Source organism: Trematomus bernacchii, unplaced genomic scaffold (genome assembly GCF_902827165.1).
Source record: "Trematomus bernacchii unplaced genomic scaffold, fTreBer1.1, whole genome shotgun sequence".
In the NCBI taxonomy this organism is placed as follows: domain Eukaryota; kingdom Metazoa; phylum Chordata; class Actinopteri; order Perciformes; family Nototheniidae; genus Trematomus; species Trematomus bernacchii.
In genome coordinates this window covers 605,426-624,953 of record NW_022987648.1, presented here as the reverse complement: position 1 = coordinate 624,953, position 19,528 = coordinate 605,426, and the positions used below count along the sequence as shown (strand labels likewise).

The 19,528-nt window shown below is 40.8% G+C and overlaps 1 protein-coding gene across 1 annotated transcript; it reads right to left on the bottom strand.

Annotated features, from left to right (window-relative positions):
* Positions 1–5,178: 5,178 nt before the first annotated feature.
* LOC117485839 (protein ANTAGONIST OF LIKE HETEROCHROMATIN PROTEIN 1-like) lies at positions 5,179–5,961 on the bottom strand. The gene has a single exon (XM_034134548.1). It carries the CDS (start codon positions 5,959–5,961, stop codon positions 5,179–5,181), a length of 783 nt encoding a protein of 260 aa, XP_033990439.1.
* Positions 5,962–19,528: the final 13,567 nt, after the last annotated feature.

Below are 19,528 nucleotides of genomic sequence, written 5' to 3'. Positions count from 1 at the left end.
GTCGATGATCGTGTTGCTTTTAATCATACGAAGCCAGATTAAATTAAATAACGACTTCTCCAACCTTATACTTTTCTCCAGAGTGCCGTGGTTCATTGTTTATTAATGTGTTTCAGCGGCATTTGCCGACCGCTGCAGTGCTGGCTGCTCTTCCACGGGAGTTTATTCTCCCGTTAGCTCCGGGTTAGCTCACACGGCTCTAAAGTATTCACTGTCTGACTGTCACACAAGCAGCTGATACATATCCCCAGTTCCCCTTAAGTGAATGTGTGTCAGTCTGAATTAACGCTGTTTGGCATCACAACGCTGTTATGAAAGTTTCTCTGGTATAACATGGGTGATGTTAGCATAGCAACCGAAGCTAAACTGACTACTTGCTAAGCCGTATTCTACAGGCACATTTTACGGGCGTATTTTTCATTATGATTCTACTTGTGATAGTCGGACATGACAACCTCTGCAGCCCATGTATTGATTCCATCCGATAGCTGCTATAATAAAAAACAAAACGTCTGCCTGCTCTCCACAATGATCAATAACAGCGAACGGATGGTCAAAGTAAGGTACAAATAAACAGAATCACACGAAGCCTGGTTAGGGTTGCCTGACTTTATAAAGTGTTTTTTTTTTTTTATAAGTGTGTGGTTGCCTTCTAGTCACTTTGCTCAGCGCTACTGCTTGTAGGCAGGCATGGCGAGACTCGGCAGGCATGACAAGACTCTTCAGTCGACCCATGTTCAGGGGAGGTGGGTTTAGTTTCCTGCACGCCTCGACGTAAGAGAGACGTAAGTGACGCCGCCTCTAGCTCCGAAGCTCTTGCCTCTAGACCGACAATTTTTTGGAGCTGGAAGTGAACCGGATTCCGGAGCTATGAGGCGGCGCTGCTGCGGTGTGAACAGGAAAAACCGGTACTTTTCAGGCTCCAGCTCCAAGCCGGAGCTGAAAGGGTGTGAAAGGGGCATAAGAGTACTGATATGTCTACCCTTTCTTTTCAGAGTGTAATATCTGCATTTTCTCTTTTGAAAAACTAAGTCTTAGTTTGGCCACTCATTTTTAATCACACACGTCTCCCCAGCCCATTCAAATTCAAATTCTTGACTGAAAGAGCAGTGTAGCCTACAGTACATGTAAATGGGTGGCATTGCCTATATGCATTTGAAAAGAAGTAGTACCCCCCTCTGCGTGTTGACTTCACATCTTGTCACAAACCAGGGACGTTACTTCCTGATTTTTGGAAGACAAGACTGACCCAAGATACCTGTACATATTGGAAAGTGAAATTGACATTGTCAAATTTAATAAAAATACAAAATAATGTTCACATTTGGGAACCGATTGGAAACATACAGATGTAGCAGCTTATTTCAGACTCCAGCTTACTGCTTCCTGCCTGCTACCTGCCAGCTACCTGCCTTAGACCTGCCAAAGACCAGTATCTGGGAATGTTAAGCCCTCCCACTATTTCCAAGAGGGCGTTGCCAGATTTTCAATTTCAGGATTTAGCGCTTCATTCACAAATACAGAAAGACAACTTTTCATGTACTTTCAGTTTTGTTTAGAAGAGCATTTGAACACATCAATATTTTAGATCAAATAAAGTATATCTAATCTTGTAATTCAATAATATATAGTCTTTATATATTAAATAACTATGGCCAAACTAAGACTTAGTGTTTCAAAAGAGAAAATATAGATATTATATAAAAAACTAAAGTTAAAATCTTGTTTTTAATGCCCCAAGAGCAATAAAAACACTTGGTAAAAAAATCCTGAGTGAGGCTTTCATAAATTGCATTTAGCTGACGCTTTTATCCAAAGCGACTTACTATTTAATAAATGATAAATGATTATTCATAACAAATATGACTGATGTGTGATTATTATTCATGCTATATACTGATATAGGGCTAAGTAAGCAATCAATCCTGCAAATTAACCCTTAGTTGTTCAATATATTTATTCAGACAATGTGAGTAGAAATACAGAAATTCTGCTCCCACCTAAGGCCAACGTTGCAATATTACAACATTTCCCTAAAAACGTACCAAAACGTAAACATTTTTAAAACTCTTTCATTTCTGCTCCAGAGGCTACACAACAACATCTGAAAGGTCAAAAAAACAAACAGGGCTAGACAGCCATTTGTAACATATGGGAGAATGGTGAAAAGAACCAAGTGGACTGGGACCAATGGGAAAATGGCTCTTCCCCTCAATGTGAAGCAAAATATTGAGTCCTATGTTTCCAATCGGTTCCCAAATGTGAACATTATTTTGTATTTTTATTAAATTTGACAATGTCAATTTCACTTTCCACTATGTACAGGTATCTTGGGTCAGTCTTGTCTTCCAAAAATCAGGAAGTAAAGTCAAGATGTGAACTCAACACGTAGTCACTCAGAGGGGGGCACTAATTATTTTCAAATGCATATAGGCAATGCCATCCATTTACATGTACTGTAGGCAACACTGCTCTTTCAGTCAAGAATTTGAATTTGAATGGGATGGGGAGACGTCCTCCATTATATTGCAGATGATAAGGTCCAGCGGGAGCTCGACGGGACAACTCGCAATATTAAAGTCTTTCAGGAGGTCTCTACACTGATGTCCACAAGCGGTTACTCAAGGACTGTCGTGCAGTGTAGGGAAAAACTCAAAAAGATGAAGAGTGAATATCGCTTGGTAAAGGACAACAACAACACGAGTGGTGCCAGTAGGAAAAACTGGAAGTGGTTTGACCTAATGGACACCATTTACGGCCATAGACCGGCTAGCGTTGGGAGAGAGGGAGGCCTGGACTCTGCAACGGCGTTACTGGAGTCTCTGCATGGTACGTTTTTGCTAACGCTCTGTTATTTGCTTGAAAGCTTTGTGTCCCTATCTGTTCTAAAGCTCACTTCTAACAAATAAGTCAATTTTATCCTTACCTTTATGTTCGACAACCCATGCTATTATGGAGCCCCGAAGGCTAGCTAGCTAGCTAAGGCAGATAGCATTAGCTAGAGCTATTGTTTGCTAACACTACATGTGCCATTGTTTACGTTCAGTTTGTCTTTTCTATAGTTGTTGTTGCTATTTATAGTATTGTGCTGCAGTAGTTTGTGGAATTAACAAGTCATGTTTCTGTTCTAGATGATTACATTGGGACTAGCGAGGAGGAACAGTTCCCAACAACGTCCTCTGCATCGACATCCTCCACATCAACAGCACAAACTCCAGCTCGACCACAGACACAGACACCAACACGAGCACAGACACCAACGCCGAGTGCCAGCTCGACACCGCTGCGTGTGGTTCTAGGTAAGAAATAGGCTGGAATTGTGACTTTTAAAAAAAACTTTAGACCATCCATCGTCAGTAAGTAAAATAAGCTGTACCACTGTGTGGAAATGCTCTGTTACAAGTAAAGTAACTAGCTAGTAAGCAGCTAGTATCTAGGGCCAGAACTTTCTTTAATTCATCCTTACTGTTGTTCTGTTTATACATTTTATTCTTATATCCTTGTGTGACCTGTACCTGTCCTGTGTTTTTTCATTCTTATTGCTAATTATTATTGATATAATTATCTTGTCACCCAGGCAAGAAGAAACGAGGAGGAGAGGATCTGGCCCTGCAGGAACGGCAACTGGCCCAGCAGAAGGAACACCAGGAGCAGAACCTGGCAGAGCAGAGGGAAGACCAGGAGCAGAACCTGGCCCAGCAGAAGGAACACCAGGAGCAGAACCTGGCCCAGCAGAAGGAAGACCGGGCCCAGCAGAAGGAAGACCGGGCCCTGCGGGCTCAGCACATGAACCAGACCTTGGTGGAGGCGAGGGAGGCGAGGCTGTTGGAAGCAGCCTTGAGAAGGGAGGAGATCGCTCACGCAGAGAGCTTTAATGTATCCTTCCTGCGCACTCTTTTGCCAGGTGCTAGGGGGAACGGGCAGCCAACGTGTCAACCCGTCTCCTCCACCTCTGTGATCCAACAAATAACCTCTGGCTGAGATTATATTGTTTATTTACATTTGTACTTTCTTGTTTATTTTTTATCTTTAAAAAAATATGTTTATTTTTACAATCAATGCCATGTCTTTTTATGCTGCTGCAAGAAAACACTTCCCAAATTGTGTTAAATAAAGTACTTCTTTGACTTATCTTATTGCTTGTTGATAAATAATTGCACCCAGCAGCGATCACACAGAAAGATGGCATCATCTAGGCGTCCCTCTGCAGTCAGAAATATCATAAACACCATCATCGTCCACAAAGCACTGTACAGGGGTTTATGGATTTAAGAGAATACTTATCACAGTGAAACCTTTAACATCTGTTGCAATTAAAGCAAATAAGAGAATAAATACTTGGTTAAATAATACATTTTAAGTCTTTAGTAGGACAACTCTGCATACTGTTTGAAATTGAGTTTGCTAGCTTGAGGTCCTCCTCTAAAACATAACATTACATATTTTGTAATGGTATTAAGAATACATGATAAATAAATAATACATGTAGTAAAAATTGCTCAATTGTAATACCCTCGTTGTGCTAGACTCAAACACATTGCTTATATATTTAAAAGAGAAGAGAACAAAAGAAAACACCTATACAAAGAGAGCGGTGCACAGCGCTTAATATTTACTTGCACTATATTTCTGTTTATCTGGGTTATTGTGTTGCACTGTTGGAGGAGCCTGTGACCTAAGATTGTCATTGTCATAACTACACTGTAGCTATGCTCGTATGACAAAATAAAAAACCTTGAACCTTGAGGCTGAATATAGTTCTGCTGTGTTTTACACTTTTGTATTTATGTTTATAGTTTGCTTTGATATTTGCTTAATTTTTTAGATTATTATTATTATGGGGCAGTAAGTACTGGTGCTTGAAATTCAAATATTTACTAAATAGTCAATTCTGATAACATTTTTTTGGTTTAAATAATTTGACAAACACATGTATGTGAAAAAAAAAAGATTTATTTATGTTCAATACAATACAATGAATATTTAGGTATTACATTATACATTCTAGGTATTCAGGTAGCGCATCAGACCCTCTCGTATGTCCCTGCCCTCCTCCTCTGCACCTTGTGCCACTGCTACCCCTGGCTCTGCTGCTGCTGGTGCATCCCACCCATCATCATAGGTCTCTCCATGACTCTCGCAGAGGTTATGCAGAGCACAGCATGTCAGCACCATTGATTACACAAGTTTCACATCACAGTCATTTCTTTTCATGAGGCAACGCCACCTTCCCTTCAGTCTACCAAAAGCGTTTTCTACCACTACCCGTGCTCTGCAAATCTTCTTGTTGTATGTCACATGTTCTTCTGTTAGCCGTCCAGTGTCAGGGAAGGGTTTTAAGAGCCAGTTTTTCAAGGGATAGGCATTGTCTCCCAGGATGTAATAGCCAGCATTCACCCCACCAATGTTCCTGGTGCAAGCTGGAAAGTAGTTGCCACGACTGGCTAACTCCCACAATGTGGACAGTCTCAAAACCCGAGCGTCATGCAAGCTCCCAGGCATTCCTGCAAACACATTCCAGAAATGTCCCTTTCCATCTACAACTCCTTGAAGGATGATGGAGTGCCAGCCTTTACGGTTGAAATAGTCACAGTGGTATTCCTGTGGTGCCAAGATGGGTATGTGTGACCCATCAATAGCACCTACACACTGAGGGAGCCCCCACCTGTTCTCAGTGTAGGCAGCCATTTCTGCAAATTTCTCCCGGTCTGGTGAACGAATTAGTTCCGGTACTAACCACGTCTCTGCAGCAGCACAGAAGTCTTGCACACACCGGCACACAGTTGTCTTGCTCACTCCGAAAAGATGTCCTATGCTTCTGTACTCTGAGCTGGTAGCAAGCTTCCACAGTGCGATGGCCACTCTCTTCTTTAAAGGTATACACTCGCGGAATGGTGTGTCCTGTCTCTCCATCGCTGGCCGCAGTTTGTTGCACAGGTAGACGTAGGTTTCCTCAGACATCCTGAAGTTCTCCACCTACTGAGTGTGTGTAAAGATGGAACAATCACATTCCACCACTCGGTAGCTCGGTCGAGCATCCAAACACATGGTCTAGGGCGGCGACGTAACTTCTGAAATACACAAACAAAAGCATACATATTTTAATACACAAAAGTGGTAGCTACAATTAATTAAATACTTGAAATACTTTGGTCGTATAGGGAGCGTGAGCCTAAACACATTGCTAGTTAGCGAACGTTAGCTTACCAAGTAGCATTGTAGTCTAGAAGAAGAAGAAGTATTAGTAGTAGTAGTTCGAGTCGTCCTGTAGTCTCTGCGGCGTAGGACTGCCCGAACTCTCGCGTCAGCTTCTTCTATACCTCGTCTTGCTACAAGTCGCCTCTTTCGAAACAACTCTTGCCTATTTCTTGTGATAATAAACCACACAGCAAGAAACATGCAAACGATCTTTTCCACATCCTCCATTGTTGTGTGTTGTGTCGCATTGAAGATGACGTCACGGCAGTTTTAAGCAGCGTCGCTCCGCCTACACTGCGTTACTATAGATACTACCCCAGTTCCTAAATTGTAATGGAAACGCGCCATAAAGTGAGCTGGTCCTAACGAGGCCAAGCGCGGCCAAGCGAGGCCGAGCGAGGCCGTGTAGTGGAAACGCGCCATTAGTGCCAAGTAGCTAAGCTGGGAAAACCTCAGTAAACATGCAAATGCTTGCCTTTTTTACAAGATTGTCAACGGCCTTACCTCACCTCCTCTTAGACAGTTTATTAACATATGCACAACTGCAACTAGGGTAACAAGAGGTGCAGAGAGAGGAGGTGGCATTATTCCACTCAGAAAAAGTTCTTTCAGTCAGTCTTCATTTTCTGTTAAAGCTGCTCACCAATGGAACTCAATCCCATCTCCAATCAGAGACCAGTCCACATTCACTTTATTTAAATCAAAACTCAAAATATGGTTAGTGAGGAATCAGCTCTGCCAACACTGACCCAATCTTCTGCTCCTTACAACCCACTGCCTGTGTTTTAACATGTTTTAACATGTTCTTTTGTTTTGTTTTAATGTTCTGTATTTTAAATTGTTTTATTTAAGTATTCCAGTAATGTATGTTGCATGTTTTAAATGTATTGTATTTACTTGTTTAAAATGAAATGTGTTTTAGATTGACTTTTAAAATCTGTCCAGGGACTAACTACAGATGAAAAATAGCCTCTTGGCTAACTCTGGCACATTTACAGAAATGTTCATTACATGAATAAATAATTAAAAACACCATTGCCACCGGTCATTCCAGTGCCAGTGGTCACTCCAGGGTCGGCGAGACGTGTGGGATTAAAAATTCATTCGCAGAAATGTAAAGTGATCTAACTAAGTTCTATTCATATTCTTGACGGGAAGAGCAGTGTAAATGGGTGGCCTATATGCATTTGAAAAGCAATATAAATCACACAGTTAGTATACAATAGGCTTTAAAAGCACCATCGATAACCATTGCTCTTCTCCAATTCAAACCATGTACTATGTACAGGTATCTTGGGTCAGTCTTGTCTTCCAAAAATCAGGAAGTAAAGTCCCTGGTTTGTGACAAGATGTGAAGTCAACAGGTATTCACTCAGAGGGGGGTAGGTACTAAATGCCACCCATTTACATGTAGGCAAACAAAGTCAAAAATCAACATACAGTAGGGGGGTGGGGGATGGTGAATGGCAGGAAGCTGTAAGCTGGAGTCTGAAATAAACTGCTACGTCTGTATACACGTTCTCCTGTCGAAACCTCAAATCATCTTCGTAATATCCATCAAACTATAGATCCTACATATCGACTGGACGTGGATTCTAAAAGTACAATATACACTTCTCGCTAGAAATCTAATCAAAAAGCAGTTTAATGGCCAAACTATCCTACAATTTAGGATTTTACAGAGAGGGTTATTTGTGAATAAACGACCATCTGTAACGTTTGCATTCAACGGGAGCACTAGAGGGCGAAAACTTTAAAACATAATTATAGGTCGTATTAAGCGCTTGAACAATCGGCCCATTTGGTCGTATGAGTTGGAGGACTTGTTGTTTTATTCCCCATTCATTACATCCCATTCCACTCACGTAAAACGTCACATGAAATAAAATGTTGATTCCTACTTCCTGTTTTATGTGTTACAAAAAATTACTTGCTTAAAGATTTACAAATGCATCTTATTGCAAATGCTATGATAGAGACTAACTTCCCGCCTGCATTAGATCATTATATTTGCCACTCTCCTATCTTTCTTTTAGATATATCAAAATGCAAAGGTGATGAAACCAAAGGCACCATCTTAAGACATTTCCCAAACTTCATGGAGCAGCAAAGAGAAGCTTTCCCAAGGAGTGCTAACGTTGTTGGCCATGGTTTGAGTATTCCTTCTCTCAAGATGCAGGGAAGTATTCACAGCAGAAAACAGCTATTCAAACTGGAAGAAGGCCACTTCCACAGACTACATGGATATTTCTGTCAAACGTTTTGCTGCACAGAACAACAACCGACCTTAAGATAGATAGGTGATGTCTTTATGTCCATGTACTTAAATTGTAACAAAGTCATTTGACTGATCTGTGTAAAAGTTAAGGTAGCCTACTTGTATTTTGCCTGCTGTTTTATTTTTTTAATCGACTACATCCTTGAAGAAATTATTGTAATTTTTTTTAATATATTTTCATTTTGCTGCACAGTCTTGTTTTGTTTGATAATTGGGCATGTTCCTTTTGTGATGATATAACAATATATAGTTTAAATATATTTTTGTGTTTCAGTGTTTTGTGTGTGAATTCATTCATCCTCCCATGCCTCCTCGCAAAAACCTCTTGCCACCCTATTTAAAATGTTCTAGATCCGCCACTGGCAGGGTTTGCACAGCACCACTCACTTCTGTTCACATCATTACCAGTGATGGTCCAGCTGACATGTTGTATTGATACAATCTTTCAGAATAGATCTTTGACAAGTTTTGATAAGAAACAGCATTTACATTAAGAAAGAAATACTGTTTTGCATTCATGCATACAACTTTCTTGCATTTCAAATACTGTTTTTGCTATCTTTAATATAAATATATTATTTACGAACTTGCACTCCTGCTTGCTTAAAACTCTATATGACACAATTGTATTCATTCTTCTGTTTGTAATAAAATAACATTGTTTTTATGAAATCATACCAACTACATATAAATTCATTAAAACATGTCATGGTATAACTAAATAACAATCTACAAACTAATTACAGTATGTGGAGCTTGCTTCACTTTTGATGACAGCGTATTTGTTGTTCTGTGATGACTGATTTCAGATCAGCAGTGTGTGTTCTGTAGCCAGCACTCAGCAACTAGCATGTTCTGAACAGGTGCTGTGTGTGTGTGTGTGTGTGTGTGTGTGTGTGTGTGTGTGTGTGTGTGTGTGTGTGTGTGTGTGTGTGTGTGTGTGTGTGTGTGTGTGTGTGTGTGTGTGTGTGTGTGTGTGTGTGTGTGTGTGTGTGTGTGTGTGTGTGTGTGTTAGAAGAGCAGGTGGGGGGTGGGGAGAGAGGGTAATGGGTCAGGGCTCTATTTTGAACAAGTACTTACTGGTTCTTTAATAAACCTTTGACCCCCCCACGGGGTCATATATCCCTAAACAACTGTGCCGCCCGCCACCCACAGTGACTGCTGGGCTCTCCTCAGGATGCGGCCCTGTGTCCCTGCGTACACACCTCAATACCAGATGGTTCTGAAGGATGAAGCACATGATTGGTGTTGATCGTTTCCATCTGCTGCTGGCGGACAGGACGAGAGAGAGCGGTAAGAGGAAAAGAGGAGGGCTGGCTGTGTTTGTAAACGATAGATGGTGTAACCCTGGGCACATCACTATTAAAGAATGGATCTGCAACAGGGACATACAGATGTAGCACTCCAGATAGGACTCCAGCTTACAGCTTCCTGCCTGCTTCCTGCCTAAGACCAGCATCTGGGAATGTTAAGCCCTCCCACTATTTTCCAAGAGGGCGTTGCCAGATTTTCAATTTCAGGATTTAACCAGGAGATGGCGCTTCATTCACAAATACAGAAAGACAACTTTTCATGGACTTTCAGTTTTGTTTAGAGGCGCACACATCAATATTTTCGATCAAATAAAGTATATCTAATCTTGTAATTCAATAATATATAGTCTTTATATATTAAATAATCATAATAATAATGTAAATGTTTACATTACACTTCTTTATTTGTCATGCGGTCTACCTACGCTGTAAAATGTATTATCTCTTCGATTTACACACGGCATCTATTGCACTTCTGTCCATCCTGGGAGAGGGATCCCTCCTCTGTTGCTCTCCCCGAGGTTTCTCCCATTTTTCCCTTTGAAATGTGGGTTTTTCTCTGGAAGTTTTTCCTTGTACGATGTGAGGGTCTAAGGACAGAGGGTGTCGTTTTCTCATACTGATATTCTGAACAAACTGTGCTGTTGTATTTGCTGTAAAGTGTCTTTACTGTAGGGTATTTTTATTATATGTACAGCACTTTGGCTCGACCAAAAATCGCTTAAAAATGTGCTATATAAATAAAACTTGATTTGATTTGATGCTCATACTTTTACCTTTACAATCGTTTGCTTTAATATGCAGTATATTTTTTGTATATTTTTGTGTTTGCTTCCTCCTGCTCCCTTTCGGACACATACTGTATGATTTATTATTATTATTAATATGAAGATATTATTAAGATAAGATAAGATGTTACTTTATTGATTGAACATTTTAGTTTAGAATGTGCTATCCCACGGTAATTCAGAAGGCTCACAGGTCACATTCCGACCATTATTTAAAACAATAGGTGCTTTCATAATAATGATGAGAAACTATGAAATAAGAAATGAATCAAATTAAAATGTAATTATCATATCATATATTATATAGTGTATTGTATTATTAAGTAATATCATACATTAACCCCATTATAGCAGATGCCACATTGAATGGATGAACACATTTATGCATCAATAATTACAACAGAGTATTTCTAAATACAAGTTGTAATCTAATCCTCTTATTTTACACAATTGACAGACAGTGTTATTTGTACGTCAATAGTCATATATTGTCATAACCTTTTTGTGTGAAATAATTAATATTATTATTATTTCCGCCCACTGTTTGGCGAGCTGCATGAGAAACTGACGGGCTGTCAGGAGAGAGAGAGGGAGAGAGGAAAAGAGAGGATCCGTTTCTCCCGTGTTATTATCCAAAGTTAATGTAAACCTTTGAATAATGTACTTATTATTATTTTTTTTATTTTTATTTTTTTTTTAGCCTTTATTTATACAGGTGTATAATCTCATTGAGACACAAGATCTCATTTCCAAGAGAGACCTGTCAGTGGTAACACTACCACACAAAGTTACAGACAGACAGGACACTAAACAATATATATATATATATATATATAATATAATTATTATAGTGATGAAGATTAAAAACAAAGCACGTTGGCTGATTTTGGACCCCCTCACTATTTGTTTTCACTCCTTTAATTAAATGTTTGATAAGTGCATGCAGATCACAGTACAGTATGCTCGTTCAGTAAAACACGTACACAGATAAATTATTTTGTATTCCAAAAATCAGGAAGTAAAGTCCCCTGGTTTGTGACAAGATGTGAAGTCAACAGATCAACTCAGAGGGGGGTACTATTTCTTTTCAAATGCATATAGTCAATGCCATTCATTTACATGTAGGCTACACTGCCCTTCCAGTCAAGAATTTGAATTTGAATGGGATGGGGAGACGTGTGTGATTAAAAATGAGTGGCCAAACTAAAACTTAGTTTTTCAAAAGAGAAAATGCAGATATTACACTCAGAAAAGAAATGGTACACATATCAGTACTCTTATGGCGCATTTCCATTGCAGCGCGTAGCTCGCTTTAAGCGTGCCGTGTCGTGCCGTCCCCTTTTTTGGTTGTGCTTCCACTAGGCCTCGTTCCGGCGCGGCACGGCGCGGGGCCACTTTTTCCCCTCTTTTCTGGCCCTAGAAAATTGTGGTTCTATCGGGGCCAACAAACAGGGCTGAGTCGGGCTGAGTATGCTAAACTAGAGAGAGGAGCGCTGGCAAGAGGGCTAGAACTACAACAAGATGGACATATTTGACCGTGATTTAATTGTAATACACGTTTCAAAATGATGCCGAAGTAACAACATACTGATACCGGTTAGTAAAAACCATGAATTAATGCTTTGTCAAGTCTGCAGACAGACGGCAGGCGAAAAACCTTTTAAAATTCGTGTTTTTCTAGATGGAGATTGGCTAAGCTAACGCAGTATATGCCCCGACCGTCCACACTCACAACAACGGCCTATACAGACATAAATACAGCAGCGACTGTATTCACCATGACACAGGCAGTCTGTGGTGTGTACTTGTTTAACTTTTGTCGAGTTTCTGAACATATATAAGGAGCTGTGAGCTCTGAGTGCTCACAGCTAACGGCTGTGTTGTGTTTCTGGATTTCTCATTGAAGATGACGTCACGGCTCCGCCTACACTGCGTTACTATAGTAACTACCCCAGTTCCTAAACTGTAATGGAAGCGCAGCATGAAGTGAGTCGGCCCTGTTAAGGCCCAACGCGGCCAAGCCGTACCGAGTGTGGCCGAGGCCGACCGTGTAGTGGAAATGCGCCATTAGTGCCAAGTTGAAAGAGAATTCACTGCTCTAAACAAAGTCAAAAATCAACATACAGTAGAGGGGTGGGGGATGGTGAACGGCATGGTCAATGTTTGTAAACACAATCCCCAGGATGTGTCCTAATCAAACCAAAAGAGAAAATGCAGATATTACAATCAGAAAAGAAATGGTAGACATATCAGTACTCTTAGTGCCAAGTTGTCTGAGACAATCTGCATTTCCTAATGTGGGACAGTTCTGTGCAAAATGTGGGACACTGAAAAGTCTATGTTAAAAAGCCTCAGTCACCTTAATTCATGTAATAAAAACATCTCAGGTTAGTAACACTGAAAGCTAAATGTGCAATACCATGTTCAGCTATGTTACTATTTATAATGTTATTGTTGTTACAACATAAAGATTAAAAAAAACAAAAACTGAAAAGGAAGTGACGAATGAATTTCGACACCACTACCATCAAATACGGAGCGAAAAGTTTAACCACAAGAATCAAGACTATATGAGCTACCACTAAACAACTCACAGTCTGAAAATTACCATTAATAAAAACCCTGAACGTTTACTTTTCATTTTAAACATCGTTTTAAGGTGTAAACGTGTCATTTAGAAATGCGCGTTCCCGTGACAAGGGGGGCATTTCATTATGGGGGTGACACAACACCGGCAATGCGCGATAGAAACAACAGGAACTGCGACAGCATAAATATGCGAACACAAACCTACAGACTGCTGGAGAAGAGATATCACAGGGGGGGGTTGGGACACACACATTCCGATGGCCAATTAGTTTTAAACAACGAGTATACTCAACATAGGCCTACAGTAGGCATGGGGGGTGGGGGCTGGTGAACGGTATGGTCAATGTTTGTAAACACTGTGACATTTTGACTTTATTTGATAATTTCAGTTAAAAACTAACGTTCATATTTCTCTTTTTGAGAAGAGCAATATGAATATGTTAGTGTTAGTTGTCACAGTAGTGCGGGAAAGAGAAGTGCACTGTTTTGCCTGGCTGGACCTGTAATTTACAGGAAAGGAGTGCGCGCTACTAAAGAGACGCGCTACCATGGAAACCAAACAATGGTGTAGCTGTATTGAAGTCCGAGTGGAAACAGTAGCATTTGGAGCGTTATATTAGAATGAAACAGCCAGGTCGTGACTCACAAAAAAAAAGTGTTACTTCACTAACTGTAAGCTTGTCACTCAGAGTAACCTACAGTTAACTTAACTGCTGGAGAAGAAAGATCAGGGGGGGGAGATAGCTGTGGCTGATGGGCCATTAGGTGTGTAAACACACTGCTGAGAGCTGCCGTTTCATTAAGGCCCCGGCTCCACGAGGACGAAAACGGGTTGAATCCGCATATTTCTCATGCGTATAGCCCTCTAAGCTCGACGACGCCGTAAGGGAAACGTAGAAACAGACCCCGCAAACGACAACGGGTCCAAAGGTGGATAGATCTGGGAACGGAGCGCTCTGGGGGGTCCAACGGGGCCGTGGAGTCGCCTATACGGTCATTCGTTTTCATAGCCCCGCCTCTCCCCCGCAGGGTTGCTATCGTGCTCCAGTCGCTACTGACCATGCTACAGTTCTTTGTGCAACATCTACAGGAGCTCCTCCTTGAATTCAGATTATTTATCTTTATCTCGATATGGACATAAACGCGAGTGAAGTCTAATCTGACAGGACGGAGACACGCAGCTCCTGCCGCTGTGATGCAGCGGGAGCAAAACACACACTTCAAGTCAGATCATCACCCTTAGCTATTTTAATTACCTCTCAAACTACCTAAACTAGTTATAAATATGTTCATTTTTACTGTCGGGTCACTCATTACAGGATCAGCTGCTGCATGAGACAGACACTGACGCTGTCAGAAGAGAGGAAAAAGAGACAGGCTCCGTGTATTTGATGATTATATATCATTATATCGTCGTTATTCATTTGTTTTAAAGCTCAATAAATAACAATGAAGACCTTTGACCGGCACTTTTATAATTTTGTCCGGAAGATTTAAACTTTAACACACGCTGACCGGCGAAAAACTCTGCCCGGTTCTGTCGGCCCCCACCGCGGAGAATACACAGAAGTGCAGCCATGACAACCATTCTTCTTCGCTGCTTTTGTGGAGGAAGTTGCTGCTTTTGTGGAGGAAGTTACAGCGCCATGTACAGGTTCGGCATATGTACTGCAGCTTTTCCAGCGTTTGGATGTAAACGGAGCCGTCTCGTGGAGCTTGACACAATCCGGTGTATATTGCGTGGGGACGGAAGGTTTTTTGCGGTTGCATTTGCGTTACTCCGATGCGTTTTGCCGTATTTGTCCTCGTGGAGCCGGGGCCTCAGACTGTTTAAAAAACGGTAACGGACTATTTTTCTTAGCAGATGCATGTCAATTTAAATCAATACATACAACTATTTTTTAAATCAATAAAAACATTTTCTAACATAAAAGCATTTCAATTAATATTGGGAGTCATGTCGTTACTTTGTTGAGAATGTGGCCATGTAATAAGCGGTATAATTTGCAGCGACTTGGTCTACGCGTCGGGATCCTGATCTGCCTGACAAGGCTCCATTAAAATATAAATATTTTTTGTGAATTACTGAGTTTAGGCAAGTTAATAACGTTTTAATGAAGTTGAATACAATATATTCATATTTGTCAGTGATTTCATGTCAATTCGGCGAACATAAACATAAATGATCGTGGTGAAGATGATGATTAAATTAGGATTAAAAATCGAGAGCCGGCTGCATTTCCTCTCGTTCGTTTTTTTCGACTAAACAACATTATTTAGTTAAATAACAACATGGTGATGTTTTGTAAATGATTACATGTCTCTTATTTAGCACAGACTATGATCCTATCCGTGACATATGGATCTTAACAAAGATCCGCTATACAGTAGTACCAGACATAAATCTACCGTACTGTATCAGTTTATTTCACATGAGCTCCAGTGTGGAACCCCACTGCACCCCCTGGTGGATCAATGATCCATTGCAGCTGGCTTCATTATAATTACATTTATTTATCACGGGGGCGGTCTCAAGTCAAACTGGAGGCTGTCTCTTGATCGAGGGCAGACCCCGTGCCGACCACGGCCCTCGCGTTTCAAACTGTCCTAAATGAGGCGCTACATCTGTAGAGCTGTTAGCCGTTAGCATGAGGCCCCATTATTTACCTCGTGAATATTCGCATGTTATCGCGATAGCTGCATATATTCCCCCCTCTGCCAACGCTGAAGAGGCATGTGACGTCATCAGCTCTACTGTAAGCAGACTGCAGACACAGCACCACATTTTTCATTTCATTTTAAACCTTTATTTAACCAGGTAGGTCCCATTGAGATAATTGTTCTCTTTTTCAAGGGAGACCTGCAGCAAGTAAGTTACACATGAAACATAAAACAACATAAAACAATCATATTTACATCATATTTAAAGGGCTACATTTACATACCTATCGACATTTACAAGTACCAACAGTATCAAAGAGCATTTCACCTATCCGAGCTTTAAAAACATGCAGTGGAACCAACTTGCTCAGTTTCAATGATTTTTTTGAAGACTGTTCCAAGCAAGAGGAGCTGCGCATATAAAAGCTTTCGTACCTAAGTCAGTCCTTGCACTTGGCACATGTAACAAGACCACATCATGTGATCTCAGGCAATAGCTACCTGCAACTCTCTGTGTGATCAGAGAGCAGATATAAGATGGGAGTTTACCCAACATGGGTAATATTATGAATATGTACCAATGACTAAGCCTCCGTACAGTTAGTGAAGGCAAACCTGCCCTGGCATACAGGGTACAGTGATGAGTAAGTGCTTTACAATTAGTAACACATCTCAGTGCACTGTGATAGGCGGCATCTAACTTGTTCAGGTAATGGGCAGGTGCATTCATATAGATCAGATCACCATAGTCCAGCACAGGTAAAAAGGTCACAGTGACTAGCCTTTTCCTGGCCTCAAGTGAGAAACAGGACTTGTTTCTGAAAAAGAAACCTAGCTTCACCCTCAGCTTTCTAAGCAGATTATTGACCTGAAGTTTAAAAGAGAGACAATCATCAAGCCAGATACCAAGGTATTTATAACAGGCAACCACTTCAAGTATTTTTCCTTGCGCAGTAACAATATCCAAAGCGGTCTCTGGTAGCTATGATAGGCTTGTGAGAATGGAGAGAGGAAAGATTGGTTAGCTGGGGAGTGACGCCCCCGATCACTTAATGAGTAAGGAGAGTGTAATGTGGTGACGTGTAATCTGAATGAAGAGCTTGGTCTTCCTGATTGAACTTGTGCTGAGCTTCATAAGTCAGCCGAATTAGTGTTGATACTGCAAGGAGACGTATTGTGTGAAAAGAAAAGTAAGATGTTGTTTAATTGCTTATATATTTATGATCCACGTCACGTTTTCAGTTTTGGCGGCAGTTCTTCCTGTTTGTCTAGAAGTCTTGTCATCAGGGCTCTATACATAGAGTTAACTACGGCAGATATGTAATATTTAATGCAGCCGAACCGTGTATTACAATGCCGTTATGTGATGACTTTCAAAGAGAAAAGCAAGCACACTCGGAATAAAGTATTATTCTATTTTTAAAAAATGTGTTCGGATTTCACATCGCATAAACATCAAATCCCAGCGTGCATTGCGGCTAAACCATCCAATCATCGAGCTGAGGATCTTGCCTACGTCTGTTTCCGGTTTCGTTTTCGTTTATGTATTTTGTTATACACACATTCCTTCACATTTAAATTTAAATTTACATTAAAGTATTTCGTGAGGCCTTCTAACATGTTTTTAAATATAACTACGGTTGTAGTTGAAGAGTTTGTAAATGAAAATGAACCGAAGCTGTTGCCTGTTGCAACAGAGGATTGTGGGTAATGTCCGTCAAACTTCCGGGTTCCTCCATGGGACCTTATTTCGGAAAAAGTATGCATTGAAGTCAATGGAGAGAGAACGATTATCTTTTGATCCCGTTTGAATTGTGCCACGAATTACACATATGATGTTTGTCAATCTTAAATAATAATTTCCATGTCAAAAAAGTCACAGTTTGTCTTAAAACTGTTGAAATATAAGACTATGAAATGTGTGTGTATGTACAGCTCTCAACATGCCCAGACTTGTAGTGATTTTCACCTCTTTTAATACTTTTAATACCACATTACGTCACACGTTTGATGCGCGCCCGTGATTGAAAATCTCTTTATTTAAAAAATACGGGGAATACGGATCTCGGGGTCTCCCTGCTCCCTGTGCGCAGATGTGACGCGTCATATGACGTCACATGTTTGGCATGTCTCGATTGAATATGCTTTATTTAAAACAAAAACAAGGACAATAAACAAAGCAGTCTTCACAACGGCCGGACAAAATACTTTGAGCCGCCCTATAGCCAAAGCCCGAGACACTGTTTATAGCATAATAAAGACAATATATAGAGAGCATAATGTTTTTAATGCAATGCAGTCTCGCAACGTATGCTTCAGCAGAGAATGGCCCGCGGCGGGAAGCATTCGCTCGCGATCTCAAGAAGCCTATGGACATCGCGGAAAGTTGAAAATGTACGCTAAGGGCCGCAGGGGGACCTTGACATAACGTCAACATACGCCGACCTTGGAGTGAGGATGTGTTGATATGGCTGCTACATCTTCAGAACTGTTACAGACTGTCTATTTTGTAAATTGTGTACTTTTTTGCCCACAGTATTGAGTATGTAAGTCGCTTTGGATAAAAGCGTCTAACAAGTGACATGTAATATAATGTAAAAGCTGTCTTTGGCCCTTTTCTGCTGTAACAAATGTACATTTCCCCTCTGTGGGACGAATAAAGGTATTCTGTATTCTGTATTACTGCATGGATCAGCAGCACATGGCTCAATATTTGGCTCATTATTATTCTCATAATAATTTAGCTCTCCTTTATTGCAGAATGCAGCTAGAAGAAGAAGAAGAAGAAGAAGAAGAAGAAGAAGAAGAAGAAGAAGAAGAAGAAGAGACTGCTGGCTAATCATATTTCACAATCCTTTACATGATCAAATAGCAGTACTGTTTTATTATATTATTATTTGTATTATTATTGATGAATTAAGCAGCAATTACATTTTTCACAATAATAATAATAATACATTTATTTTATATAGGCGCCTTTCAAGGCTCTCAAGGTCGCCGTACAAATACATAAAAAACAAGATACACAATAGATAACACCAGCATAAGAAACATAAACAAGACAATGCAGTATATAAATCAATCAAATAACCAAATAAATAAAAAACAGAGGATGTGTGATGGATAATGATCAGGGTGGATATGCGAGTGTGAAGAGATATGTTTTGAGGCGTGATTTGAAAATGGGGAGAGAGTCAGTGTTGCGGATGTCAGGTGGGAGGGAGTTCCAGAGGCGGGGTGCAGAGCGGCTGAAGGCTCTGGACCCCATGGTGGTTAAACGGAAGGGGGGTGCAGTGAGGTTGAGGGAAGCAGAAGACCTGAGTGTGTGGATGGGTGTGTTGATGTGCAGGAGGTCGGAGATGTACAGAGGAGTGAGGTTATGGATGGCCTTAAAGGCGAGGAGCAGAATCTTAAAAACTATACGGGATTTGACGGGGAGCCAGTGAAGTTGCTGAAGAACAGGAGTGATGTGGTTAATGGAGGGGGTTCTGGTAATGATGCGGGCGGCAGAGTTCTGAACCAGTTGAAGTCTGTGGATGGATTTGAGAGGGAGACCAAAGAGAAGGGAGTTGCAGTAGTCGATGCGGGAAGTGACCAGGGTGTGAACAAGAATGGCGGTGGTCTTAGGGTTAAGGGACGGGCGGAGGCAGACCGAGTGATATTACTGATGTGAGATTTGAATGAAAGTGTGCCGTCGAGGA

What these genes read in the sequence shown, in the direction of transcription:
- LOC117485839 (XM_034134548.1), bottom strand. Translation starts at nt 5,961, where the DNA reads ATGTCTGAGGAAACCTACGTCTACCTGTGCAACAAACTGCGGCCAGCG.